At 36.4% G+C, this 26,576-nt stretch overlaps 1 protein-coding gene across 1 annotated transcript in view; it reads left to right on the forward strand.

Annotated features, from left to right (window-relative positions):
- Positions 1-6,613: 6,613 nt before the first annotated feature.
- Positions 6,614-26,576, forward strand: part of LOC107707436 (fatty acid 2-hydroxylase-like) — a 27,402-nt gene continuing 7,439 nt past the window's right edge. The window contains exon 1 of the mRNA XM_016511435.1: positions 6,614-7,004. Coding sequence (XP_016366921.1) covers positions 6,711-7,004 — 294 coding nt within the window. The 5' untranslated portion in view covers positions 6,614-6,710. The remainder of the gene's footprint in view (positions 7,005-26,576) is intronic.

A 26,576-nucleotide genomic window follows, 5' to 3' on the forward strand; every position in this document is an offset into this window, starting at 1 on the left:
CCCCCCCCCCCCGTCCCACACAGAAACAAACAAACAGATGAATAAATAAACAAACAAATAGCTGTGTCGTATTTCCAACCTGATGAGGACTTTCCACTGGTTTAATTACAGACAGAAGCACACAAAACTGTTTGTCCCTACTAGAATTTCATAGATTTCACAATTTGAGTCCAAACTATAGTCCCAAGAAAAAAAAAACTCCTCTGTGTCATTATGAGCAGTAAGATATGTAGAGTTCCAGCACTCAGGACATCTAAAGATCTGCTTCTTTCCAATTCAAACCAGATTGGTTGCATGTTAAATCCTCCCAACAAAAGAATTCAACAAGATTGTAGAGCGATGTCTTGGTCCCTCACTTTAACTCTTCTGTGTAGAGTAAGGACTGGCTCCAATAGTTAGTAAACTCCCACAGGGCTGAAGTTGTTGGGAGGTTTTGGAGATGCTGGATGCTTAACTCACTCTTTTGATATTGTTACTACGTCTGCGCCGAAAGCAGGCAGGTAAGCAACGCTTTTCCGATTTGATCATTGGTGAGCTGGGAGGAGAGGCCTGTTTTCTGTTAATCAGAAACACAGAAAGTAAAAATCAAAAATAACAATCAGTTGATTAATTTATTTCAATCTATACAACAGTTCCTGATGAGTACAAACAGCAGTGGGACTTTGCAGTATTTTCATCACTCCACTGTGTTGTCTGTGCACGTTCCATTCAGACGGTCAGTCTGCAAGTTATGCCAGTAGGTGTTTTTGAGTCTTTGAATAATTCATTTGTTCAAGACACCAAATCATTCAGGAACGAAACGCATCTTTATGAATGAGTCATTGTAGCATTTACTCAACCGATTAGTTGCTCCTAAAGTGAGGAGTGAAACGTCTTTATGAATGTCATTGAATCACTCAATTAACCGATTTGTTCTAAAACAATGAATAATCTGTTCTGCACTGATGTGTATTGTTTGGAAACGTACAACTATTAACTGCAGTGGCTTTGTTTGGAACGATTTTCACAGGCGAATCAAAAATAGACAAAGTAACTGGCAAATTATGTGTGAACAGCAAATTAATTAAATTAAATTAATTATTAAGTATATATATTATATGTTTCATTTGTGAATCTAATCAGTTGAGTAAATGATTCAACGACTCATTCATAAAGACATGTTTTTTATTGAATCAATCAGTGTTTTGAACAAATGATTCAAAGACTCATAAAATAAAACAAAATAAAATAATATATAAAATAAAACATTAAGAATTAAACTTAGTATCTGATTACTAAATTAAATACTAAATATTTTTATTTTTCACCAATTTTATTTTTCATCAATTTGCATAAAAGGGAGATCTTAATATTTATTAATATTTATATTATATTTGTGGAAGTTATGCTAACAATTTTTTTTGTCTTCCACAGATGAAAAAATGTCACATGGGTTTAGAACTACAAGAAGATAATAGAATTTAGATTTTCTTTTTATTTAATAGACCCTTTTATTATGAGTATTTGGGAATGTAAGCCTCACCTGGCGGCTGCAGCTGCTGCCTCTTTATTGCGCAGCTGGCGCATTATACGCAACATGCGACAAATCTGACGCAGTGTCATCTTCGGAGCGTGGCAGGCCAGACGTGGGCGAGGGGCTCCTCTGGGCCCTCTGTAACTGAAAAGGGACATGTAATCACCACCAGGCCCCCTCCCAAAGAGCTGAACACTGCTGCTGCCATAGCAGGAAGCACACTGAAAGAAAAACAAGAACAAGGATATAGAATTGTTTTGCTTGAAATCAAGATTTGGAGACCTTTTATATCAATCAACCAGTTGATAACAAGTCTTTCACCAAGCTACTGGTTTCAACCCAAGAACACGATTAATTAACTACATCCTAAGAAACCAAAGCCATGACACACACACACACACACACAGACTCTATTCAACAAGCTTGAAGACACACAGATTGTTTTACTTGACACTTGATCGGCCCAGAGCACAGACATGATACATCCACACCAATAGCACTGACAGAACATGACCCAGTCTAGAACAAAGAAAGCTCAAACTAACTGAACTGAGAATAAGATTCATCATGTTAAGTGATCCAAGGCATGTATTTTATTTCACTAGTATCACCACCAAAGACACTACTGTAATCAATAGCAATAAATAAATAAATAATAATAATCCCTTTGCTTTGTTCAGAAACAGGGATTAAAATTATTACAATGTTGCTTTTTATTCTTGGTGCGGTTCGCTTTCAAACGGCAAAGTTTCTAAACGGACCAAATTTGTTAATACAAGTCACGCGCGAGTAAACTGTTCTCTCATTGGTCAAAGTTTCACGGGTTATTTTCCAGGATTCCACTTAGCGGTCACGGCTGTCATCCGTCAAGATGCAACGACAACAGCTTTGCGGGCTTATTTTTAATTTTTATTTTTTTTGTAGCTGTCGTTATATTAATTTATCATTTTGAGCAGGAGTCCAGGATTGATCGGGAAAACATTTTTAAAATGCACCTACGAAGAAGAGCAATAATACGGCATTATAAAATGAAAAAGTGCGCTTTGATTTTGAATGGAGGAGACGTGCTCACCCACAGACTTTCACGGGTTCATTTTGAGGTATTAGCAAAACAACAAAGCTAATGCTTTTCACGGAATTTACGTAATTAACGTTACCCATTATACATTGTGATATAGCCTGGTTCGTTGGTCCGTTAGATCGGATTGCTTTCTCACTACAACCGAACCGCTCCAGAGTTCGTTTTCAATCGAGCCGAGACCACCTCGTTCAGGCGATCTCGGACCGATTGTTTTGGCGCGGATCCGAGCGCGATTGCCGTGTTCACATATGCCCAAACGAACCGAGCTAAAGGGGGTAAACGCGCCAGGTTCCGAAACAACGTGCCAGGTGTGAAAGCACCAAGACATCTTTTAAATTAATCTAAAATCAAAATCTGTCTTCCAAATTTCACCAAAATAATTTCAGGAGTGCAGCACAAGAAGATGTTTCTTCTGTTTGGACCATCTGCTATTGAACTCCAGCCATGTGTGAAGTCATCTTAAGTTCTTAAAAGTGAATAATCATCAATTCATCTACAATACAAAAAAGCACTCTTAATCTCCATATACTCACCGGTACAACAGTTGCCATGGTAACCAACTCAGTTCGGGGCGTCTAAGGGATGCTGCAGAATTATGTGTAAAATTTTGCCTGCCTTGACCGAGCATTCATCCCTTATACCTGCTGTCTTCCCAGGTGCCACATGATGTGACCAATCACAGGGTTCCTGTGGTCCAGTTCCTCCCTCTGAACCTGACATCACCAAGTGATGTCACTCCGCCACTGCTTTAAACTGGACACAACAATGGGCAGAGGGTGTCTCGTGTTTCAGGACCTCGGCAGCAGTGACATGCAGTTAATTATCACGCTACCTTTTGTCTCTGGTGGGTAAATTTAGAATCCCGTAGGAGAGAACAAAGGAGCATTCTAAAAACAATGCATGCTATGAATTGGTTGACGTGCTCCTGGGAGAAAAGCTTTGTGTCGCCTACAAACATAAATTAAAACAGCTCATGCTTTACTGACAATGACGCTGCTATACCATGACAACGGGTCATGGGTTACGTGTGTGTTTATTAGTGTTTAGCTCATAGATGGGTATTTGAATGAAAGAGAATTTGATAAAAACATGAAAATGATTAGGGGTTGATGAATGAATGGCGTTAATCTTTGGGACACAAATAAATGTATGTATAGTAGCATCTTTCATATAAATGCAGTTCAAAACGCTTCCTATGTCAAAGTATGAAAACTTTAAAAAAGAACACGACAAAAATATGAACTACAAACTTTAAGGTTGCCAGAAAGTCTGAAGTAGTTTTAAAAGCTTGAATTTTAAAGTTTTTCAGTTTGAAATAGTTAAGTTTTAATTTACTAGTTTTTAATAGATAGATTAAAAACCTTTTAAATAGACAGAGTTTGGATGAGTCTCAGTAGCTTAGAAATAGTATTATAGAGCTTTTTCAAGCCAACTTAATAATAATAATAAACTCAATTAATCAATAAATCACTTTACTTTCAGAAATTGAAACAAAATAAAAATGGAATACAGTGGCATAAAGCAGGCCTATATTAACCAGAAACTAAAAGATCTACAGAAGTTTTTTTTTGTTGGTTTGTTTTTAAATGTGAATATTCTGAGCTTGTCTAATTTTAATTGCCTTTTTTATTTTTAGGAATTAATGGCTTTTGGAAAAATAGGTTCACCAGCTTACAGCGTGATACTTTGCATGAAGTAAGTAAGGAAATAAATAAAAGAATTAAAACTACTTATTAGTAGATTAGGATCACATTTTGACAGATGGTTAAAAAAGCAAACAAACGGAAAAGCAAACAAACAAATAAATAAAAGTATGATATTTTGATGATTTTTTTTTTTACGTTGTATCGTGTAAATGAATAAATGAAAAGATTTAATACAATGATTTGGATCACATTTGAACAGACAGTCAAAAATGCATTAGTATTAGTGCATTCAGTACTTTAAAACCCAGTAAAAGAACCTTTAAATGAATCCTACTTACATGGTAACCATTTTAAATGAACTAAAATTTCTTAGCATCCACCAGTGAAAATGAGAAGCGATGTCTTAGACACAGTATTAGCAAGACGTACAACTCAGTTCATTATCTAAAATGACACCATCACATCTGTGCTGTCATACGTTTGCAGGCACACTTGGACAGCCACAGCTTTTTTGCCTTGTTTAACTGTCAGTAGTTTCGTGAAAATCAATCATCGCCTTCAAAAACCTCCAGACAGGCCTTACCAGCTTTACCAGCAAATTCAAGTAATCAAACAAACGTTTGGCTAGATCTGCAACCTTCAAAATGTGTGAGTGAAAATTGTTGAATTAGGCCTATGCAGAAATGATCATGATAATATTTCCAACCCTACCATAATCTTAAATAAATTCAATAGAAAAAAGTTTGGAATAGATATTATTATTTTATATTTTGGTGTTACTTTGGACATTATTTGATCATGCAATATGGAGCAGAGCTCTCTGAACTCTCCTCCTCTCTTTATCTTCTCCCAAGCTGTAAATTTGTATGGTTCAGTGTCATATATGGAGCTGTAATAAATCTCTTAGTAACCACTCAGTGCAAATTTCAACAGCCACTAAATGTTCTTCCTGTTTCCTTGCTCCTCCCTTTATTAAGTCACCCTTCATCATAGTCTACAGTACATTGACTATCATCACTGATATTGCCATACCTTACTCTGACTGTCAATACTTGTGTAATTTATAAAACACAAGAACTTCTGATTCCAAATATTAGCCTATTATAATTGGATTTATAATTTGGGTAATTTTAGTACTATTTAAGCTTGCTTTACATACAATATTAGATTAAATATATGTAAGATTTTCTAGTAAATTAATGTATTTTCTGTAAAAACTTGGAAAACGTTAAACATTTCCTTAGCAATACTGCCACCCTGAGACGAAACTGTGATGCCCTAAAAAATAAATAAATAAAAACTCAACACTGGAAGAGTTAAATAGACATTAAAAGTATAGTGGGGAAATTCCTTTATTATTAGTAGTAGTAATTTTAGAGTTTATATGGTGCTGTGATGGTAAAAGGCAAAAACTAGGTTATAAAAGATTTTAGATTATTCATACTACTTAATTTGTTAAAAACAAAATCTGAGTAGAACTTAGTAGTAATTTTAGAGTTTATATGGTGCTGTGATGGTAAAAGGCAAAAACTAGGTTATAAAAGATTTTAGGTTATTCATACTACTTAATTTGTTAAAAACAAAATCTGAGTAGAACAGTGACCAAACTAACTTTCATTAATCAATCACTGTTTTATACTTATGTTCATTTCCTATAACATCTATACTAATTTCTGTCTGTTTTATTATTATTATTTGTTTTATATTTATATTATGTTTGTTCAACTGATGTGGCTCGTGGACGTAAGTGTGTGTTGCGCGGGTGAAGTAAACCTCAAAAATAAACAATCATATTTAAAAGGCATTCAATCTCATTTATATTCCACATTACATCAATATCAAGTACAGGAAATTAGAAATCTAATTATAAAACTGTCCTGCTATTTAAAAACATCCAGTATGGGAAACCAGCAGCGCTTTTTTTTTATTTTTAGTCAAAGGCGGGTTATCTGCGTCTTAAGTTAAATGAAAACCTAAAAAAATAGCACTGATCGAGTCGCGTCTCACAGTGCCATAAAACGCTATTGACAGCCTGTTTGAGTCGCGCCCTGTGTGCAAACACAGCGACAGGGGTGTGACACCAACAACGCCCACAAGGAGGACGTACACTGAGCAAGTATCGATAGTTTACGTGACGAGTTAACTTTTGGCATTAGTGTCATTTTTTTTTAGAAAATAAATCATAAAATGACTTTTTGTGTGAATTATAAACTAGAAAAACGACACAAACTCAGCATGTACATCTTTTTGCACGCTCTTGCAGTCGGCACGCGCAACAGGTGCTCGGATCAGCAGTGACTGCGTCATGAATTATTCATGAGATGCTTAATGAGCAGGCTGGGTATGAAGTTGAACTCTGCTCGGACTCGAAGTCGAAAGTCAGTAGTTGTAGTCCACGAGCGCTGGAGAAAGTCAGTGGGGGTCCCACCTGCGTGCCTACCGTTCTCTATCACCTTGTGGACACCCCTAAATGAATAATAAAATGTCGCCTTCGGTGTCCCCTCGCTTTTTTTCCGAAAAGGAGGTATCCAAACATTGCACCAAGGATTCGTGCTGGGTGTTGTTAGGGACGCGCGTTTACGATGTGACGGGGTTCCTCCGGATGCACCCGGGCGGAGAGGCGCTCATTCTCCGCCGCTCTGGCAAGGACGTCAGCCGGGAGATCGAAGGACCCCCACACCGGCACTCGGAGAACGCCCGGAGGTGGATGGAGCAGTACTACATTGGTGAACTCGACAGAGACAGCATAGATGAAGATACGGAGGTAAGTCACGAAATAGCAACAGAAAGTCACTCAATTAGTCACACGCACTATTTTGAGGAAGTTTAACTCTACGAGAGGTCATATCTTAAGATGTCAATCTTTGGTTCAGGAACTATGTTACTCCACACAGAGCCAGAAAGTGATTTAAGAAAGCAATTTGGTCCGTAAAGGTTTTAAATAGCTATGTCAGTTTCGAAATGGAAATCTAAACCTTTATTTGTGTTGGATCTTTTTATAAATCTGTGGAGTTCGTTCACGATTCGAACTGAATCGATCCGAGCGGTTCTCCAGTCACCGACTCACTGAATCCAGAAATAAAACACTGTAAACATGTTTGCGACTCAAGTGCATGCTCACTTTATACGAATAGGAACTAGTTTTGTAAATCGCATGTTATGAAAACATGAAAACATTTTTGCTGCGTCTGAGTGACGGAAATTAATTTTAGTATTATGTAGTAAATGGAAATGATATGGTTCTAAAACCCATATAAATTTGGTTGGACGTTTGACATTTGTCACAGATTCAGCTTCGAAACACTTCAATAGATCAATAACGAGTTAGGATAACAACAAAAAACAGGTTGTGTTCGAATTGTTTTAAAATGTAAAAGAGAACACACAGTGTAGCCTAGTTTATGTGTGTTTCAGTCAGCTTTGCTGTATCGCAACCTATACATTTTGTAATGTAAAATAGCAGAAAGGGACTGTATACAATGTACAAAACGAAGAGGAAAAACGCTCAATTGTTCCATCCATATTCTTTATTCTTGAAAAAGGGCGATCAAACTGTACACACAAAGCCTTGAAACATACACACATACTCAATCTCACCTGGTAAAAACACCGCAAATGTTACATATTGGAAAGAATAAAACTAGTGGTAATAGTAATTGTTATTAAGAAAAATAAGTTTTACATTTACATTTTACAAATTCAATCCCAAATTCAAATAGTGTGTTCTATTACTAGGTCCTAAAAAACTGCTTTCAGTTGGTTTTACTATCATAAGCGATGCAAAAACAATGATATTGAGATGTGCTAATAAATTTGTATAAAATACATATACTAATTTTTCGAATATAGAACAACATTTTAAGGTTGGATTTATTCACAGAACTATAGCACAAGGCATGCTATTGATCTTCAAAGAAATACATAAATTAATTGAAATCAAATTAGTGTTCTAACTCAACTTTAAATGCTGTGTGTTGTTACTGGTTCCTAAAAGAAACATTTTTATGTTTGTTTTATTCACAAAACTATAGCACAAAACGTGTTATTGAAAGCAACAATTGCGAAAAATCTCGCAAAGCCTAATAAAGAGTGCTCATCTGCTTTCCTGTGCCTTTTATTAATAAACTGTATACCAGATTTGGTCTTTTTATATCAACGTACTTCATCCATTGACCTACCTTAAGCGTTTTCTTTATAACGGTTTTCTATGGGGGAGAAAAAGCTTAAAGGGGTCATATGATGCTATTTTAAAGATCATTATTTTGTGTATTTGGTGTAACAGAATATGTTGACATGCTTTAATGTTCAAAAAACACATTATTTTTCAAATACTGTACATGATTGTAGGTCCTCTATGCCCCGCCTCTCTCAAACACATCGTTTTCAACAAAGTCCCCTCCTTTGACAAGCGCAGTCTGCTCTGATTGGCCAGCTGACCCAGTGCATTGTGATTGGCCGAACACCACAAGCACGCTTCGGAAATGTAACGCCCCATACTATAATCGCTTTCAGCTTTCAAAGTAAATATCAAGACAGTTAATAATGTCGTTAGTTTTACCATCAGTTCAAGCCCAAAAGGGCAACAGAGTCGCATGACAGACACAGTGATGAAGCTGGTATGTGCTCTCTCGCGCCAACTTTACAGATCTTCTTTATGCACCAAGAGCTTGTAACACTCCAAAGAGAAAGGAAAACTTGAAATCGCATCATATGACCCCTTTAAAGATGTGGTTGATCAGCTTTTTTCGAAGGCTTGATTGTGTTTATGGGGTGCAGTGTCACATGTTCATGCTTCGATTTAAAGAAAAAAGTGTTTGTTTCACATATTTTACCTTTATTCTACACTGCTGTTTCTGTTCTCGTCAAAACAGTCTGTTGAGTTCCTGGTTCTAAGAAGCTCGTTGTAGTCCCTACCAGCCTTTTTTTGTAGTCCTTAAACAGCAATTTCTTTAAAAGAAAATATCTCATTTGCATTGAACTTTGAGCGTCATAACTTTGCAGACATTGTTTATGCTCTAACAGCAGCATTACACACTAACTAAAGTTAAAAAAGTTAAATCATAATCAACAACCCTTTAACGTGCATTAGCACATTGCGTTCATATTCCAGGCTGTACTGCTTGTCTGTAAATAGAATTCAATTAATAGTAAAATTATTAATAAGGTTATTAATATTAATAGTGTTATTAGTATTAATAATAATACTGAATTTGGTCCTCCAATGTTACTGTTTTAGTACATTAAGCCACATTAAGCATTTCAGAATGTTCCAAAATGGTGCCTTGAAACTAAGAACTGACTGTATTTCTTTATACTTGAGTCCAAGTTCAAAATAAAACTCTACGTACCACTACATTGTGAATGTATGGAGCTGAATGAACCACTGCACTGGTTTTGCTAGAGAATGCAAACATCTTTGCGAGGGGGCGCAAAAGTTTTGTGAGCGAACGCAAAGTTTCTCGGGAGAGTGCAAAAGTTTTGCGAGAGAAAAACTCTCTCTTTTTTCCACCCACACTGTAAAATGTAACTGATGATCTTACTAATAAAAGTAAGTGATTATAACTTATTTTGAATAAGTTTGTTGACTTTACCATTAAAAACAACATCAAAACATCTTTTTTTCAGTGCCACTGTTACCTTGGGCTTGCTTGGCTGGAGTTTAAAAGATTCTTATATTTAGCTTAGCATATCAGTAAAGGTGCATAATAGCTTATTCAGATTTGTTTCATAATTGATGAACTCTGTAGAGCTACTTACAGCTGAATTAAGCTTGGTAATTGATTAACTTTGCAGTATTATTCAATGTACGTATTTCAAAACTGAGCAGAATGATGACACAGTTGTCCTTTATGCTGCTTTATTGTTGAATTAAGCATGTTTCCCAACTGATGAACTTTGCAACATTACACTGTTATTGAACATTAAATTAACATTGAAAGAAATTGATTTACAGTAAATAATGACTCTATTATCTTTTTAGAGCTGCTTTACAGCTGAATTTGCACTTGTTTCATAATTGAAGAAATAAAGGTTACTTGCCTTGTATTAGGAATTGTAACAAGACAAAAACCACTATCAAAATGTTTTTTATAGAAAGACACTCCCTATGAACCAGTAAGACACCATACGGCGTTCAATTATTTTATATAATGGTTTAACTTTTAATAACATCCTTTTTTAAAAACATCCTTTTTTTTGCCATAGGAAGAGGCCTACTGCGTCCTTTAGATTCAAGATTATTTTTTAAATTATGAAAAGATTGTATTAGTAGTAGGGATGCACCGATACCGATACTGGTATCGGTATCGGGCCCGATACTGGTCTCCTGTACTCGTACTCGTAAAAATGCCCCGATACCAAACGCCGATACCACACAGCATGTGTTAAGCGCCATATTCAAACAAAGAAACACCGACAACAGAACAACAGACAGCAGAAAGGAGTTAAGGATGTCTACTACGTGATACAAATTTGGGTCTAAAAATTATTCAGACCGAATCTGGGAACACAATTGAAGTTGAGGTTTGCATGAAGCTGGGTGACAGAATGCCCAGTAGACTACAGACTGTCATTAAGGCTAAGGGCTGGCCGACTAAGTATTGATAGTTGTGTAAATACTGTCATACTAACAGCTGTCTGAATAATTTCTATTTGATAAATGAAGTTAACCAACTAACATTATACATACTCTTGGTTTCTGTACCCAATATTGAAAAAATGTACAAATGCAATAAAAATATCGGTATCGGTACTCGGTATCGGCAAGTACCAAAAATAAAAGTATCGGTATCGGGCGAGTACTGGATAAAGTGGTATCGGTGCATCCCTAAAATTTAGTAGCAATAATAGGCTATAATAATAATAATGACATATTTTGTGTACAGTATAACTTATTTAAATGGATTATTCTGTAAGTGAGCAGTGTTTGTGTGTGTGTCTTCACCAAATTCCTTTTAATTGAAAAAAATCAGATGGGAAATCTAATCTTTTTTTTTTTTTTTCTTCCACATGTACTTTGTAGACGGTCCCTATCTGGCCTAAGCGCAAATGAGTCACTGCTAGAGCTAAAATGCATTGCTACACTTTGTGTTCAGTTCTATGTTATAATACTTTTCAAGTAAAGCACTTTTTTACAATTATAATTATTCACTAAGAATCTAGTGAAAATTTTCGTGGCTGAATATTTGTCGAATATCCAACATCCAACCAACGTCATACCAACTTTATAACGGTGGGACTCATAAAATTACAATAAATAAATTAAATTAAAATAAATAAATTACAATAAATATTATTATTAATACAACCTATTTAAGAAAAAACTAATAAAAAGTAATATGTGCTACATACTTTTATATGCACATTTTAGAGCAAATCACATGCCACGCCGTTATGTCACACGTGACCGAATCGATTTTTTTGAATAAACAGTTAGCAAAGTCGTTTTTTTTTATCTCAGTTTTTTTTACCTGTGCAGTTTTTTTTAAATTAATATTTGAAAACCATTCCATAAGAAACGCCTAGATTATCGTTGTGATATTTGTGCGTCGTGTCAGCAGGTAGATATTCCACTGAGGGCACTTATTAGATAAACAAGCCTTCTGTCCCTGCTTGCCTCTCCTCTGTCACTCCCCAAGGAAAAAGCGGGGGAAAGGACCAGGTATCTCGCCTTCCAGTTCCAGCTTTATGTATTATTCTCATTTTATTGTTAATTTTATACATATCTAGTCATATAAACAAAACTGTTAGGTATTGTCAGGCTTTTATTGCCATTATGCCTGTAATAAACATCTTGATATGAGGCATGTACTGACTACAAGCTCAAAGTGCAGAAGAAGGGTGGATATTTCAGAATGTAGAAGGTGTAAATGTGTGTGTGTGTGTAAGACAATCAAACCGGTCTGTCTTGTCTAAGCATTGGCATATACTCCGGCTTGACCCACAACACAATAGCTGAGCAGAAAAGTTTCCACACCACTTCAGGTTTCATAGAGTACTGTCAGCGTTCACATGAAGTATCATTATAATTAATTGTCACTTCACACTTCCATATTCGTTTCTGAATGAAATCAAGCTTCACTTATTTGCTGGTATCTTGGACCATTTCAACTATATATGTGTATAAAATAAGGGAGTATTAGAAGTTGCATTGTTCTTTGTTGTGAGTTGTGATTGGTTAGAAAATGTGTACACTGAAAAACAAAATTAGCATGCATTCCAATTTTTATCAAGTTATGCATAATAAATTCATGCCGAATTCACTGTATACAATTATTCAGTTCCACATTTTATAGCAGATTACTAAGAAGCGGCATGTTTATTCTACTAATTATAGTACAACCTTTCAGGTTTTCTACACTAAAAGCCTGTAAATATGCTTGCCGGAAAACTTAAGGAAAAATGTCAAGGAATTTTAAAATAGTGATTTCCAGGCCTGGAAAAGACATGAAAATGAAAACAATTTTAAGAAAATGTATGTAATTTAAATTTAATTAATTAAAAAAATCATGGCAATTTTTGGCACTGAATATACAATGTTCTATTTTTGCTAAGAAAAAAATAGCCTTTTTTTTTCTTTTTCATTTTCAAAATCCTCATGTAGTAATCACTAACGACTAGAAAAGTCATGCAAATTAATTTGTCAAAAAGTGTGGGAACTCTGACTTATAATTCTCATGCATTTCTGAACCAAAGGCTTTTAAGAACAGATTACATAATTATTTCTAAACCCTTATTGCTGTAATCATTTAGCATGTTTGTTGTAAAGCAGGAGTGGGTTTGTATGTGATACAGTGAATGGGTGTGTATTTTTGGGATTGTGTGGATTTGAATCCTTTGGACACATTGCAAATTGTGGTCTACATTGGATGCTGCATTTAACTTTGAGGCTTTGAGTCACCCGTCCTGAAACAAGTCATTTCTCAGCAGCTATGATTGCAGTGTAAACAGTCTGATTCTTGTAGTAGTGTGAGGACTTGAATCCCCACCACTCAACACAAAGACTTGGCCCGAGGCATGGCTAATCTATATTTCCACATAGTTTCACAAGCATGTTTTAACATCCTCGGGTGATAAATACTGCTTTAGTACAAAGTTTTTTATTTTTTTTTATTTTTTATGAGTCATGATGATTTCAAACTAGCCAATTAAAAAAAACCTCCATGTTATTGAGTTACTAGTGGTTAAGTATATTTTTAAGTTATATATTTAATTCAATGCAAAATATCTACATTTCTTTCAAAGATTGAATGTGTATTTGGCTCATGGCATTATCTCAGGTGATTTACAATTTTTAGACCCTTTATATCTGATATCAGAGTATGTCATACAAATTTAAATATAAAATTCCCATTAGTTATTGAGTTGCTAATTGCAAATGTTTTTCTTTTGGTCCCAGTTCTTTCAGTGCTATTATCTTATGATATTTCATTGCAAAATATCAAAAATAGAAGCAAATTTTAGAAACAAGGATTTTTTTTACAAGGAAATTTTCATCTTTAGATCTTAGATTTAAGATTTAAAAAAATGTTTAAAAAATCTATTTTAAAAACATTTTAAACAACAACTCTTTTCAACATTGATGATAATCAGAAATGTTTCTTGAGCAGCAAATCACTATATTGGAATGATTTCTGAAGGATCATGTGACACTGAAGACTGGAGTAATGATGCTGAAAATTCAGCTTTGCATCACAGGAATAAATTATATTTTAAAATATATTAAAATAGAAAACAGTTATTTTAAATTGTAATAATATTTCACAATATTACAGTTTTGACTGCAGCCTTGATAAGACATAAAATGAAAGACCTGAAAAAAACATTAAAAAAAGCCTTGTGCATTTCCACCTCACGTTTGAATCATTATGATTTGATTGATCTTCATGGTAGAGCATTTTAAATGTTAAAGATTTATCAAAGAGAAGATAGCCCTAAACCAGCACAATCGTCAAAAGTTCAGTAAAATTTTATCATGCTTATCATTTTTTATTACGTACTCATTTTCAAACAAGCTCCACCCTGAGATCTTGAGTCCATTGATTGCTGTTTGTTCCCACCAAGAAACAACAGTGACTCATGATATTAGTCACATATTCCTATTTAATTCTGAAAAATCTGGCTAGACCTGCTATAAACTTTGAAAACTTGAAAGTATTCGTAGTATTATTGGTTATGACATTGCAAGGACAAACTCAAAAGGCCTTAGTCAGGCAGCAAAACAAATGCCCAAGAAATCTGGGGGATCGTCTGTCTCTTGTCTCTTATTGATCGCTGGTGAAACCAGCTGGACCTGTTGACTAGATGCGGGGGCTGTAGTCCATTTACTCGTAGTGAGGGTATGACAAGGCGATGACCTGTTATGGGCATGTTGCCAATGATGTACTGACAAAATGGTATCAGGCGGTTCCACTTCTTGAGCAAGCATGAATTTGAATGAGGAGAACGAGATAAATGGATGAGTGAAGTGATGCATGAATGTTTAGGTAAATAGCTGTTAGGGTTATGGATATATTGATTGTCCTTTATGAAACAACTGGCCTTATGGCTGTTAGTTACCTTGTAACTAGAATAGTAAGATCGTAATGATCAGTATTGTAAAGCATGGCATCACGTCAGTTCATGACTCTGTACAGAGGTGAAAGGAAAAAGGCTTCTTTAGCACCTTTATTTACATCACTCAGATGTTTTTCACAGCACGTATGGTGCCATCTCAAGTAACACCCACATTCCCACTCCCAAATGCTTTGACACATGCACATTTGAATTTATGACTTAAGATTGGATTATTGGTTTTATGTTAAGCTTAAGGTTTAATTTGTAAAACATTTACAGAGATGTTACGATGTTTAGGACTAAAGAAGATATGAAAAATTTGATGAACTTATAATTAGGAAAAATACTGGTCCAGATTTTTCATTCCAAATCAAAATGAACAATCTTTTATTTTTTAATACTTGTGCTATTAATTTATATTTCTTTTCATAATTTTTTATCAAAATGACTTGATTTAGGGATGTGCCGATACTGATTACACACACAATTATTTCATACATAATTATATACATAATTATGCTCATGTTATGGCAGATAACTGATAAATTGCAGATATTTCAATTTTATATTTATTATATTTGATATTTTGTCTAAATAAATTACTAATGAAATAATAAAATCAATTATTATAAATGCTAAACATAAATTTAGGCATCACAACATTATATTGTACAGTGTGAAAAAATGCATATTCATTTTGAGATTAGCTAAAGATAACATTTAACAGTATTATAACAGTTTATTATTATTTTTTAAGACTAAATAAGTGTTGCAAAAGGTTTTAAAATGTAAATGTGCATGCTTCTTTCTTTTATTTTTTACAATTAAATATCCAAAATAAAAAATATGATACAGTACATGAAATGTATCTTATATTGGCTGATAACTGTTATGGTACCAATATGTACCAATTCAACTGATGTCACTAAGGCCTCTTATGTTTCATCCAACTACCTACTGTATTTTCCAGCTAGTTTTCCTCCGTGATTGACTACAAACTCTGGTCTGAAATTGTTCCATTTAATATGTTTTAAAATATGTCTCAATACAAAAGTAGAAATGGCTTATTAATATAATAGAAATCAAATTTTAGGCTGTATTTGTTCTAGTCCATTTGAAACATTTGGTGAACATCTCACCAAGTCAGTGTGAACTGGTTTAGTTGTCTGTTAATTTTTGAGAAGAACGTATAAGGCAGAGGCATGGATCTCTGGAATGCTTTCTTTCTGAGGACATTATCTCATTTCTCCTTCAATAGCCTTTTTGTTTCCCTTGGCTTCAGCCACAAAGCAGCATGCCAACCTTCACCAAGGGCCATCTTGGTTGTGAATGCTCAATACAGTGAAATTCACTGAAATTCCTTTCATAACATTGTCTCATGGTTGTGATGGAACCTCATACTGGATCAGTGTAGTTAATGCTATAATCTAAGTATGCCTATAACCACAAGACTGTAGGATGAACAGGTATCCTCTGGCTGCTATGCTGACAGGGACGGCCGCAGTACTTATTTGCTCCGATGTCATCAAACATTTTCGCTTTGTAACCCTCCGTTCTCTTTCCCCAAGGAGACTGTGTCAGACTGGCGATTTACACCTTGGGAACACAAGGCATTTGGGAGCCAAAGGTATGATTGTACAAGATGCTTAGAAGTTCTCACTGATGGATTATAATGTAGGTCACTGATAGATTACACGCAGATGGTTCGGCCACCATCGGTCCCTAAGGTAACAAAGGTTTGCTCGCTCATTAATTGCATCAAGCTACCGGACGGTCCCCAGGAGAGGAGCATGCTACAAAACTCATAAGCCTGGCATCACCAGGAGACACTTCTTGCCATGGCTCTGGGTGGAACCCTGGGACCCGGAAAAGCTCTCGGTGGCTAATGTAGCAAAATGCACAATATGGCTAAGGTTGGTTTTTAAATGCCTTCTGGAGACCAACTAATTATTTTCCGTAACTTTGTCAGTAAGTTGATGTAAAAGAGGGAAATCAGTACATAAACTAAAATGTACTCCGAAAGGAAACTCTTGCACGGTTGCTTGGCTGTGTCAAAGTTCACACTGACACTCCCATGAGCCACACACATGGTTTCGTCGCAACTAATTGAACTGCTTATAATACAATGCATAGAGAATGATTGTGCTAACTGAATAAGTGTGATTCATATAAATCCTGTCCGATTTGTAGCTTCGCAAAGAAAAAGGGTGTATTGTTCCAAAGCTGACACCGTAGAAGTTCAGCAGAGCCAACCTACACATTGATTATGTTGATTTGCTCGAAAATGTTGTTGTCGTATGTAACATTGTAATATTTTAATCATATGAATCACCTGTGTCTTCATCCATATGATGATCTTCTGTTTGAACTCCATTGCATCTGCTAGATCTCAAAGCTTGAAATCGAAACAATGTGTCGGAAAGGTTCTCAAAGATACTTAGATACTTGGCAAAACAAGTTTAACCAGAGAAGGTTATATCTGAAACAATCAGGTGGTGCCATTCTTAGAACTCAAAGGATCTTTTGTAGGATCTCATTATGAATTCTGTGCTTTTGTAACTTTGGTATTTGAAGGGTGGTTGACTTCAGTGTGCTGATTAATTTTTTAACAGTTTCAGCCAGTAGAGAAGAACCTGGATTGGTCCGCTTGTCAAAGTCTTCAAAAGAGATACAAATGGAGGAATGACACATCAAAGTGGGAAAACTGTGTTCAGTGTCATTGATTCTGTAGGATGCACGTTACCCCGTCCCCTATCTTTTCAAATGCATTTGCCACTGCCTTTCAGAAATAACTATTGATTTTATAGATCTCTTCTTATCTCAAAAGATACCTGCATTATACGATTGTTTATTGTAGAGAACCTGAAGCTGAGATGTTCCTCTTTAATGGAGAAGCTGACCCTAGTTTGCCTGCTTGGGGAATATTTGGTAAGGTTGAGTATTAAACTTTAAACTACAGGCATGCATCACTATACCACATTTACAGTAGTCGTTGGTATCAAAATTTCTAAATTGTTGATACCGATATCATAGAATGTGAATGAACGCATTTGTGTATTATCAGTATTAATATAATATTAACAGATTTAATTAGAACAATGGCCTTTTTATTGAGTATTTCTCAATTAAGTGACAAATGCTTTCGAAGATTTTCAAAAGCATTTTCAAAAAGATTTGTTTATGTTATTATATATTTTTAAACATAAATAAAATAATTGTATTCTTTTTGTATAATAAAAAATGACAAACTAATTGCAGGCAACAGATACAAATTAGGTAAATGGTCATAGTTTTTTCTGGTTTCTAAGTACTGTACTACCGATACTGTAGAAAAGAGTGGTATTGTTACACCATTTTATCAATTGACTTCGTACCAAAGTCCCAGTATTTTGACATTCATACAGGCATGACTGCACTTAATATCACACAAATAATCTCAAAATGGGAAAAAGAAGTGCCCAGGGTGCAGATGTAGGAAAAAGGATAGTGAGTTTTGAACCTGTGAACTTCAGACGTGCTCGTCCTGTTGCACGGATTTCTAATCTTCTTGCTGAAGCTCTTCTTGGATTGAAGGTCTTTATGTGTGAGAAGGCTCTTGATCACTGAACTCTGTACAATAGGAGATGCTCATGTGTAGAGACCTGCAAATGAAGAAACCTTTGCACCCTTGTTTGAAGGGAGGGACCCAAAAAAGTGTTATTGCATGTAGATTTATGGTCTACTTTTACAAGTGAACAGCCTTCACGTTTACCCTTTTCATTTGTTTTTGTTTTTTACCCTTTGCTCTATGCAAATACAAGTACTTTTACTGGTCTAACTAATAATTTTGACTATTTTGATTTGAAATCGCATTTATTCTGTCATAATGAGATGAGAATTGAAATGGACAGGTTTCAAGACAGATCATGCCGAAAAGTCACAACAACCTTTGTCCGACTGTACCAACCCTTGCCCAGATACCTAATCTTTCTCATATCTGCCAACCCCAAGATAATGAAGCTGCTCATTGATGTTAAATTTGGCTTGGCGATTGAGGAAAGGAATGAAGGAAAAGAGAAAAAGAGCGAGAAAATGCTTGGGAGGACTCCCAGTATCTGGCCCAGCAGGTTCCACCAGTTCTCTGGTTGATGCAGCTTACCAACCAACAACATCCCTGTTTATGGTAATAGTGGATGGCTCTCAACCCCGCCTACCACTTTAAATTCCAGATTGACAGGTCTGAGATCAGTTTCGGCTTTGGACTAGTGTCTTTTATGAGCAAAGAAAAGTGGGAAGAAAAAGAAAGAAAAAGACCTAGATGTGGAAAGATGCATGAGAGGTGAGCACTAAGAAAGAGGCATTGATTTGAATGCAAGGCTTACAGATAACTCGCCATTCAAAACCTTAAAGGAATATTCTGGGTTCATTACATGTTAAGCTCAGTTAACTGCATTTGTGCCATAATGTTGAATATCATAAAAATGTATTTCCACTTGTCCCTCATTTTCTTTAAAAAAGCAGAAATTTGGGTTATACTGAGACATTTAAAATGGAAGTGAATGGGGTCAGTTTGTAAAAGTTAAAGGGGTCATATGATGCTTTTTTAAAGATCATTATTTTGTGTATTTGGTGTAACAGAATATGTTGACATGCTTTAATGTTCAAAAAACCCATTATTTTTCAAATACTGTACATTATTGTAGGTCCTCTATGCCCCGCCTCTCTCAAACGCTTCGTTTTCTACAAAGTCCCTCCTTCCGACAAGCGCAGTCTGCTCTGATTGGCCAGCTGACCCAGTGCATTGTGATTGGCCGAACACCGCAAGCACTCGTCGGAAATGTAAAGCCCCTTACCATAATCGCGAGCTTCATCTTTCAAAATAAATGTAAAGACAGAGCCCGAAAGGGGAACAGAGTCGCGTGACAGACACAGTGATGAAGCTGGTATGTGTGCAGTACACAAGCCACGGTTAAGACAGCTGACTCCACTGTGATGTGACCCCCTCTCTCTCCCTCTCTCACGCTCTCTCTCTCTCGCTCTCTCTCTCTCTCACACACACACACACACACACACGATGCACAAAACTCCGCATTTGAACAGTCAATAGCAAATACTTAAACTAATAACAAAACAGTAGCTGATTCAGAAGCGCCAGATTGTCATAGCAAAGTCAGAATTACCTCCTCTCCTAGGTTCACGAAACAAACGTCCATAAAATGCATTGCTGTTCTGTTGTAAGTAATCTTAAAGATTCCTAAATGCATCTACTTCCGGAAGGCCAAATAAAGTGCTTTTGCTTTCGCCTAGAAACACACAGCATCTCCCTGACATGGCTGCTTCAACACTAACTGCGGTTACTGAAACCACGCCTTCTTTCTTTGCATGAACATTTGGGCGCATTATGCTAATATTTCCACATAGTGACCTAGATATGTGGGGGCGTGTTAGAACGAGCCGTTTTAGGGGGGCGTGGCAGAGTCTTAACTTTGATAAAGAATATCTCTTTGGTTTTGAGACTTTAGTCTTTGCAACTTCAGGGATCTTATCTATGCACAATCAGCTTGTAACACTCCAAAGAGAAAGGAAAACTTGAAATCACATCATATGACCCACCCAGCACTGGGTTGCCAAATAACCCAGCAATGGTTGTTCTTAACCCAGCATTTTTTAGAGTGTGCAGCCTTTTCTGCTTATATCACAGGACTTTCCCATGCTTGCCCACATTGCCAATTGCTTCTCTCAACTCTGCTTGACATAACACCTAAACATCCTACATGGAGAATAAGAAAATCCTTCTACAAATTTTACAACCAGTGTGTTTAGAGAGATATGTGGATCTGGGAATTGGAAAGGTTGACGAGGGACTTCTGCCTTCGAATTTACATAAGTGTTGCTCTGAATAACACAAGCCAAATGTTTTACATCTGCCCCAAATCATTGCCACCATGGCTGATGTTTTCGACAGCTTGGAGTAGTCCATCAGTTGCTGCCTCTTATCAGGATCAGTCTGTCCAACTGTGTATCCTGGCACTTGTAAAAAAACACTGTTACAATGTAATAGTATAGCCAGAAGATGACTTTCAAATAATACACAAGTTTTAAAAGAAGAATTAATGTAAGTGGTTTTTAAAAAAAATCATAAACTTTATATTTCTGCTTTGCAAAAAAAAACCTGGCCCTATTCACTTCCATTGTAAGAACCTCAACTCAGGTTTTGCCTTTTTTTTAAAAAAAAAGGAGAAGACAAGTCAAAATTATTTTTTCAACAACATTCCAGAAATGCTGTCAACTGAGTACTGTAAAACAGAGTACTAACAAGGACACACTTGTCAGATAATGTCCAACTGTGACACACTACAACCAGGCTTGTTATTTTACATGCATGCATAATGGCGGTTCATAATCTTAGAACAGTGATGCATTCAACAACCCTTCCCTCAGTACATTTGCGTTAACGTACTTTTGCTTAGTCATTTACATATGTTGAACAAGAAGCCACATTCTAAAAAATGCTGGGTTATTTTTTTCTACACAACTGCTGGGTTGAGCATGTTGGGTCATATGTTAGGTTGTTTTTTCCAGTGCTGGGTAGTTTTTGTGTTACCCAGCTGTTGGGATAGTGGCTGGGTCAATCTCACTGACCGCTGAAACTATACACCCCTCCCCCTCCCTCTGTTGAGTTACAGTCAGAGTGTGGGCTTTTTTGTCCTCTTCAGGAGAGAGCGGTTCTCAGCGCCGCCGCACTGGTGCGCTTCTTCAGTGAAATAAAGGTTTGTATACATTTTCATATGTGTATAATATTATATATATATATATATATTTACCCCTTCTCGACAAGACCACAGGCTTGGCCAGCCAATGATACTTAAATAGACATCTCGTTGTACAAGCATTAGATAAGCAATGGCTCGGGTGGAAGTATCCAAACTAGTATCTGTGCTTTTACAAAGATGACCAAACATCCTCTCTTTCAGCACCTTTGTTAATGCTGAACTGATTTTGAATGTCTGCATTTTATTCGTCTTCTATTACCGAGAACAATAGGGGTGTGTTTTTCCACTAGTTGGTATGTGGCTACAATTATTCCTACATCTTTATCTGGGGAATGTGGTGGGTTTGAGCAAATTTTAAAGAGCACTGCCTACCTTCCCCATCAACTGGGAGAGTTAAGCTAATTAGGGTTTGGCTAGGCATTTCTGATAGCCTTGGTGCCCTTTTGAGTGTATGTGTCCGAGGTTATCAACCCCCAACCGTACTCTTACCGCCACCCCAACACCATTCGACACACTGCCAGCCCTGTTTGGATTGTACCAGCCTGAGCTCTCTTCCTCTGTCCTCCACACTTTTGTTCTCGCAACTCTTTCTGTATGTATGTGTGTCTCTGTCATTCAGTTTCCCAGACCCTTACTGCTCCATAAAGAAGCATTATTGTTCACCCAGAGGAATTCTTTCAGCCCCCATGCCAGTCTACAGTGCCGGCCTCCTTCTTGCACTCATCTTACTGAACACGCATTTTCTGCATTTCGCCACTGTAAATCTCGTTGATGACTACATTATCAACACAAAACGTAGCAGGATCTGGCTGCTTCCCTGGAATCCAGATGATCCGATGTATCTGGATTAATTGTCTTTAAAAGAACTCATGCTCCAAGGTCTGTCAAGCCCAAATTTAGGGTATCCTGACTTTAGCCCAAATTTAGCGTATCCTTAGTGACAACCCTAAAAACTTTTCACACCTTGTTCATGCAATATTATTTACGGCACTATGTAAACTACACTGTCACTTGATTTTGAGTCTGCCAGCGCAGCTGTCGTAACTTTAGTCCAATAGATATTTGCATACCACACAGGAAAATGATACCGTCTAGGTGTAATGACTTATGGCTGTATTTTCATACATTCCACTCAGTTGGACTTCATGCAGAGCTTCACTCCTTAATCACACAGTGCTTTTGCTGAAAATGACAACTTCCTGTTGCTTTCTTCATTCTTTTTTCTTTCATACCTATAAGGACCATGCTGTACATTTGTGCTTTCTAGACATCAGCATTGACTATTAAAAACCTTCTGTAACCACAATAAAGGATTACTATCCTTGTCCAGATTTACTGTATTCTCTCAATGTCCACTGAGAACAATTGGAAAGCCTCTCTTCTGTAAATAAGCTTCCTTTTACAAGGTAATAGGATATAGTGTATTTGGTACACACAAGATCGGTGGTGGGTTGCGTTGTGTACTTTTACAGAGAGACATAAGATCATGTTTGCTTGATTTGATTGCAGATTTGTTTAGGTTTAATTAACTGTGAAGAAATATAACAACGGCATAGACCAATAAAAATGGAAATGAAATGGAAATAGGAAGTGGTTTAATTTTGCGGTGATTTTTTTGTTGTTGTTGTTTTTTTCTTTCAAAATTTCCATGGTGAGGGGAGTCTTCATGTTATGGTTTTGTGGTACACACAAAGTGGTCTGACTGAATATGTCCCACTGTCTCTTAGGACAACAATACATCTCTGTGGCTATGTGACCTAGTTTAGGTTTAACAAATCTACTGACTGTGGATCATTCGAAAATTCTTCCAGGTACATGAACTTAACCACATAACCACAAGCCATATTCACATGATTAGACCCAATCTAACATTCTATCCAGTTAAACTTTATGACCTTCATGCTTGTTCAGTGAAAACTGTGAAGTTTAACAGAGATCCGCTTGCTGTCAGGACGAGCCTTTATTGCAAAGTGAAATTACTCTCATGAATTTTAACATATAAAGATAAGAACATTAATGGCAAATTTTCTCTTGACTTTTTACGGTTACATTTTTATCTTAAATTTAGCTTGAAGATTTATGTCTAAATGGTAAACCTCATTTTGGAGAAAGTCTTCCAAGTTTTTTATGTATACATGAAATACTTTTGGAAAGTTGTTATATATGGCAGTGTGACATGCTAATCTAAAATGATTTTAAACAGCATTTTGCTAATAATTATTATTATGATCTCATTTTATTTAAAATTTTAAGTAATTCCACTCTGCATACAATGAACTAACAAGGGAATGTTTAAAAAAATATTTTAAAATGATACACTTTCCCTAAAATTCATATACATTTCAACCTAAGATCTTGATGTTGAGTGAAATAATAAAAGTACATGGGTATGTTTTGTCAGCTACTGTGTTTATTTGGAGTCCAATAGCAACCTTATCCTTGGAAGCAGAGTTTCGTAGAATGAGGTTTACCATCTAGACACAATCCCTTTGAAGGCTCTTTCCCTCACAGTTCTGTTGTGCTCAAACTCTCTTCTGCACCACAGATCAGAGAACTCTGAAAGACCCCCAACCAGCCACCTGAATTATGGGACGATTAAACCTTAACCAACCCTGCAGCTACTGTCTCCTTTGAACATTTGCAACTTGTTCTAACCATATTCCGAATCTCACATGTTGTAACTAGGCCCTAATTGGCCTTACCCTACCCAAGCTTTTCTAGTTTCCTACTAATTTCCTTTCTTTTAACCCGGAGATAACTGCACATTATTTTGCCTTACTGTAAAGGACTTTTGTACTTTACCATCTCGCCCTGCTTTTCCTAAAGACATCCTCACCTGCTTTTCCTAAGCTTTTTGGCTGCAGCGATCTCGCACAAGAAGCTGCCAAAGCTGGCTAAATAACCTACCAAGCGACCACACATGACTGAACCATCACGCTCATATCTGCACCTCCACTATCCCGGTTCTCGCTTCAGCACCCTTGTTCACATCGGCAAAAGGACAGCACACCTCTCGGATCACATGTGCTGGTCGTAATGCAACACGTGCACACACACACTAATACAACACCATTTCTGAGCTATAAAGGCAAATGATTTGCTGACATTCACAGTCAATTTGCGGTGGCTCTTTGACCATAAACTCAAAAACAACACTAAAACTGCCTCACCACAAAGTCATGGAGTTTATCAAGACTAGATAGTATTTTCATTTTGACAGTTTCTAAGTTTGGTACTTGGATGCGAATTGTTCACTTGAAAGCATGTAATCAAGATGTCAACATGCAAGTACATGTCAGATTGAACCTCTGCTTTCTAATCTGTTTTGTATTGTGCAAAAGGCCTGTCGTGCAGGTTTTCAGTGACTGCAGCACTCTGATAGTGACTGTATCTATAACGACAACTGTTTGTTTCTAGATGCAATCCCTTGTGTATTGTCCTAGGCTCTAGTTTGGTGTTTATTTCTGTGTGTGCATTTGTGCTTATGTGTGAATTGTTTCTTCAGGGTGTTAAAAATTCACCTAAAATGTGATTTTATATATATTTGCATTCTTCAGGTCTGTTGAATTAGTGTCACTAACAACCAATGAAGTTTAATCTTTTAAGTGTTAATTCCCCTATCCTCTTTCTGCTTTTGGTTTGTGTGTATTTCTAAGCTAATGATTGGCGTGGCCCTTTGTAAACAGTGAAACACCCCAGCAGTCACGTATGCATAGTGCGTGCTATAGGTGTGTCTAGGTGCAGTAAATCGAAATGACCACTCGATATGGTGCTGTATTTTTATATTTTTTTTATAAATTGTTTAATATGTTATTTAAACTGCAAGTTAAACATTAAAGTGGATGTTATCTTGAGTGTGACGATATCACGGACTGACTCTGAGCAGTGGCGGCTCGTGGGTTTTAAAATAGAGGAGGCACACTAATTGTATTGGTCTGGGATCCCTGCCGATTATTATTATTATTGTTTGCTTAAAGGGGTCATATGGTGCGATTTCAAGTTTTCCTTTCTCTTTTGAGTGTATCGCTGCTCAGAAACACAAACTTAAAAAAAAACACACACACAAACTAAAAAAGAAAATCATTCTTACACATTTCACACATTTTCACAAAATACACATGCCTACTGGGTGTCATATTTTTAACAGTACAAAAATACCAAATTAGTTTTTTAGATATACATTACAATTCAGAAGTTTTGGATCAGTCCATTTTTTTAATTCAACAAGGATCCATTAAATTGATTGAAAGTGACAGTAAAACATTTACAATGTTACAAAAGAATACTACCTCAAACAAATGCTGTTATTTTAACCTTTCTATTCATCGAAGAATCCTGAAAAGAATCCCCACCGACAATTCCTGCCGGACCTGAGACTCAAACCCGCAACTTTTGGGTTTCAAGTCCAACTCTCTAACCATCAGTGGTGGCTCGTGGGTTTTAAAATAGAGGAGGCACAGTAATTGTATTGGTCTGGGATCCCTGCCTATTATTATTATTATTTGCTTAACCACTTTAAAATGTCTTTTTGGTTGCTTTTAGTCAGAAAACGTAAAGAAAACGACATACATACAGCAAAATAATATAATTTCACTTACCTGGCCTATCACTTGAAGCAAACATCCATCCCTTCTTAAAAGTCTGTGTTAAAAGAGAGCTGCCTGTTGCGCCATTTAATTAAGCCGACTGCTGTTGCTGTAGCCTATATCCAGCTTAGGCTGTTTTCCCTAAATTTGTATATATACTATTTGAATGACAGCTTGGTAAATCTGTTGGCAATCAAATATTCAATATCACTACTCATCATAAGTACTTGGTAGGCTACATTATCAGCGCAGCGGCAGACGTTCAAACTAATATCACGTCTTTTACGTCTCTTTGATGATTGCTTGATATCAGAAGGAGGCTAGCCTCCTCTACGAGGTTTCTTTTCTCAGCACTCCTCAGCGCTGAAAGTGAACACTCGATGCTGATTGGCTCATTTTTTTTACCAACGGAGGCACGAGAGCTCCGCGCTCCCCTGGCCGGCC

Source organism: Sinocyclocheilus rhinocerous, unplaced genomic scaffold, assembly GCF_001515625.1.
Source record: "Sinocyclocheilus rhinocerous isolate Xijiao unplaced genomic scaffold, SAMN03320098_v1.1 scaffold534, whole genome shotgun sequence".
Classification (NCBI taxonomy): Eukaryota; Metazoa; Chordata; class Actinopteri; order Cypriniformes; family Cyprinidae; genus Sinocyclocheilus; species Sinocyclocheilus rhinocerous.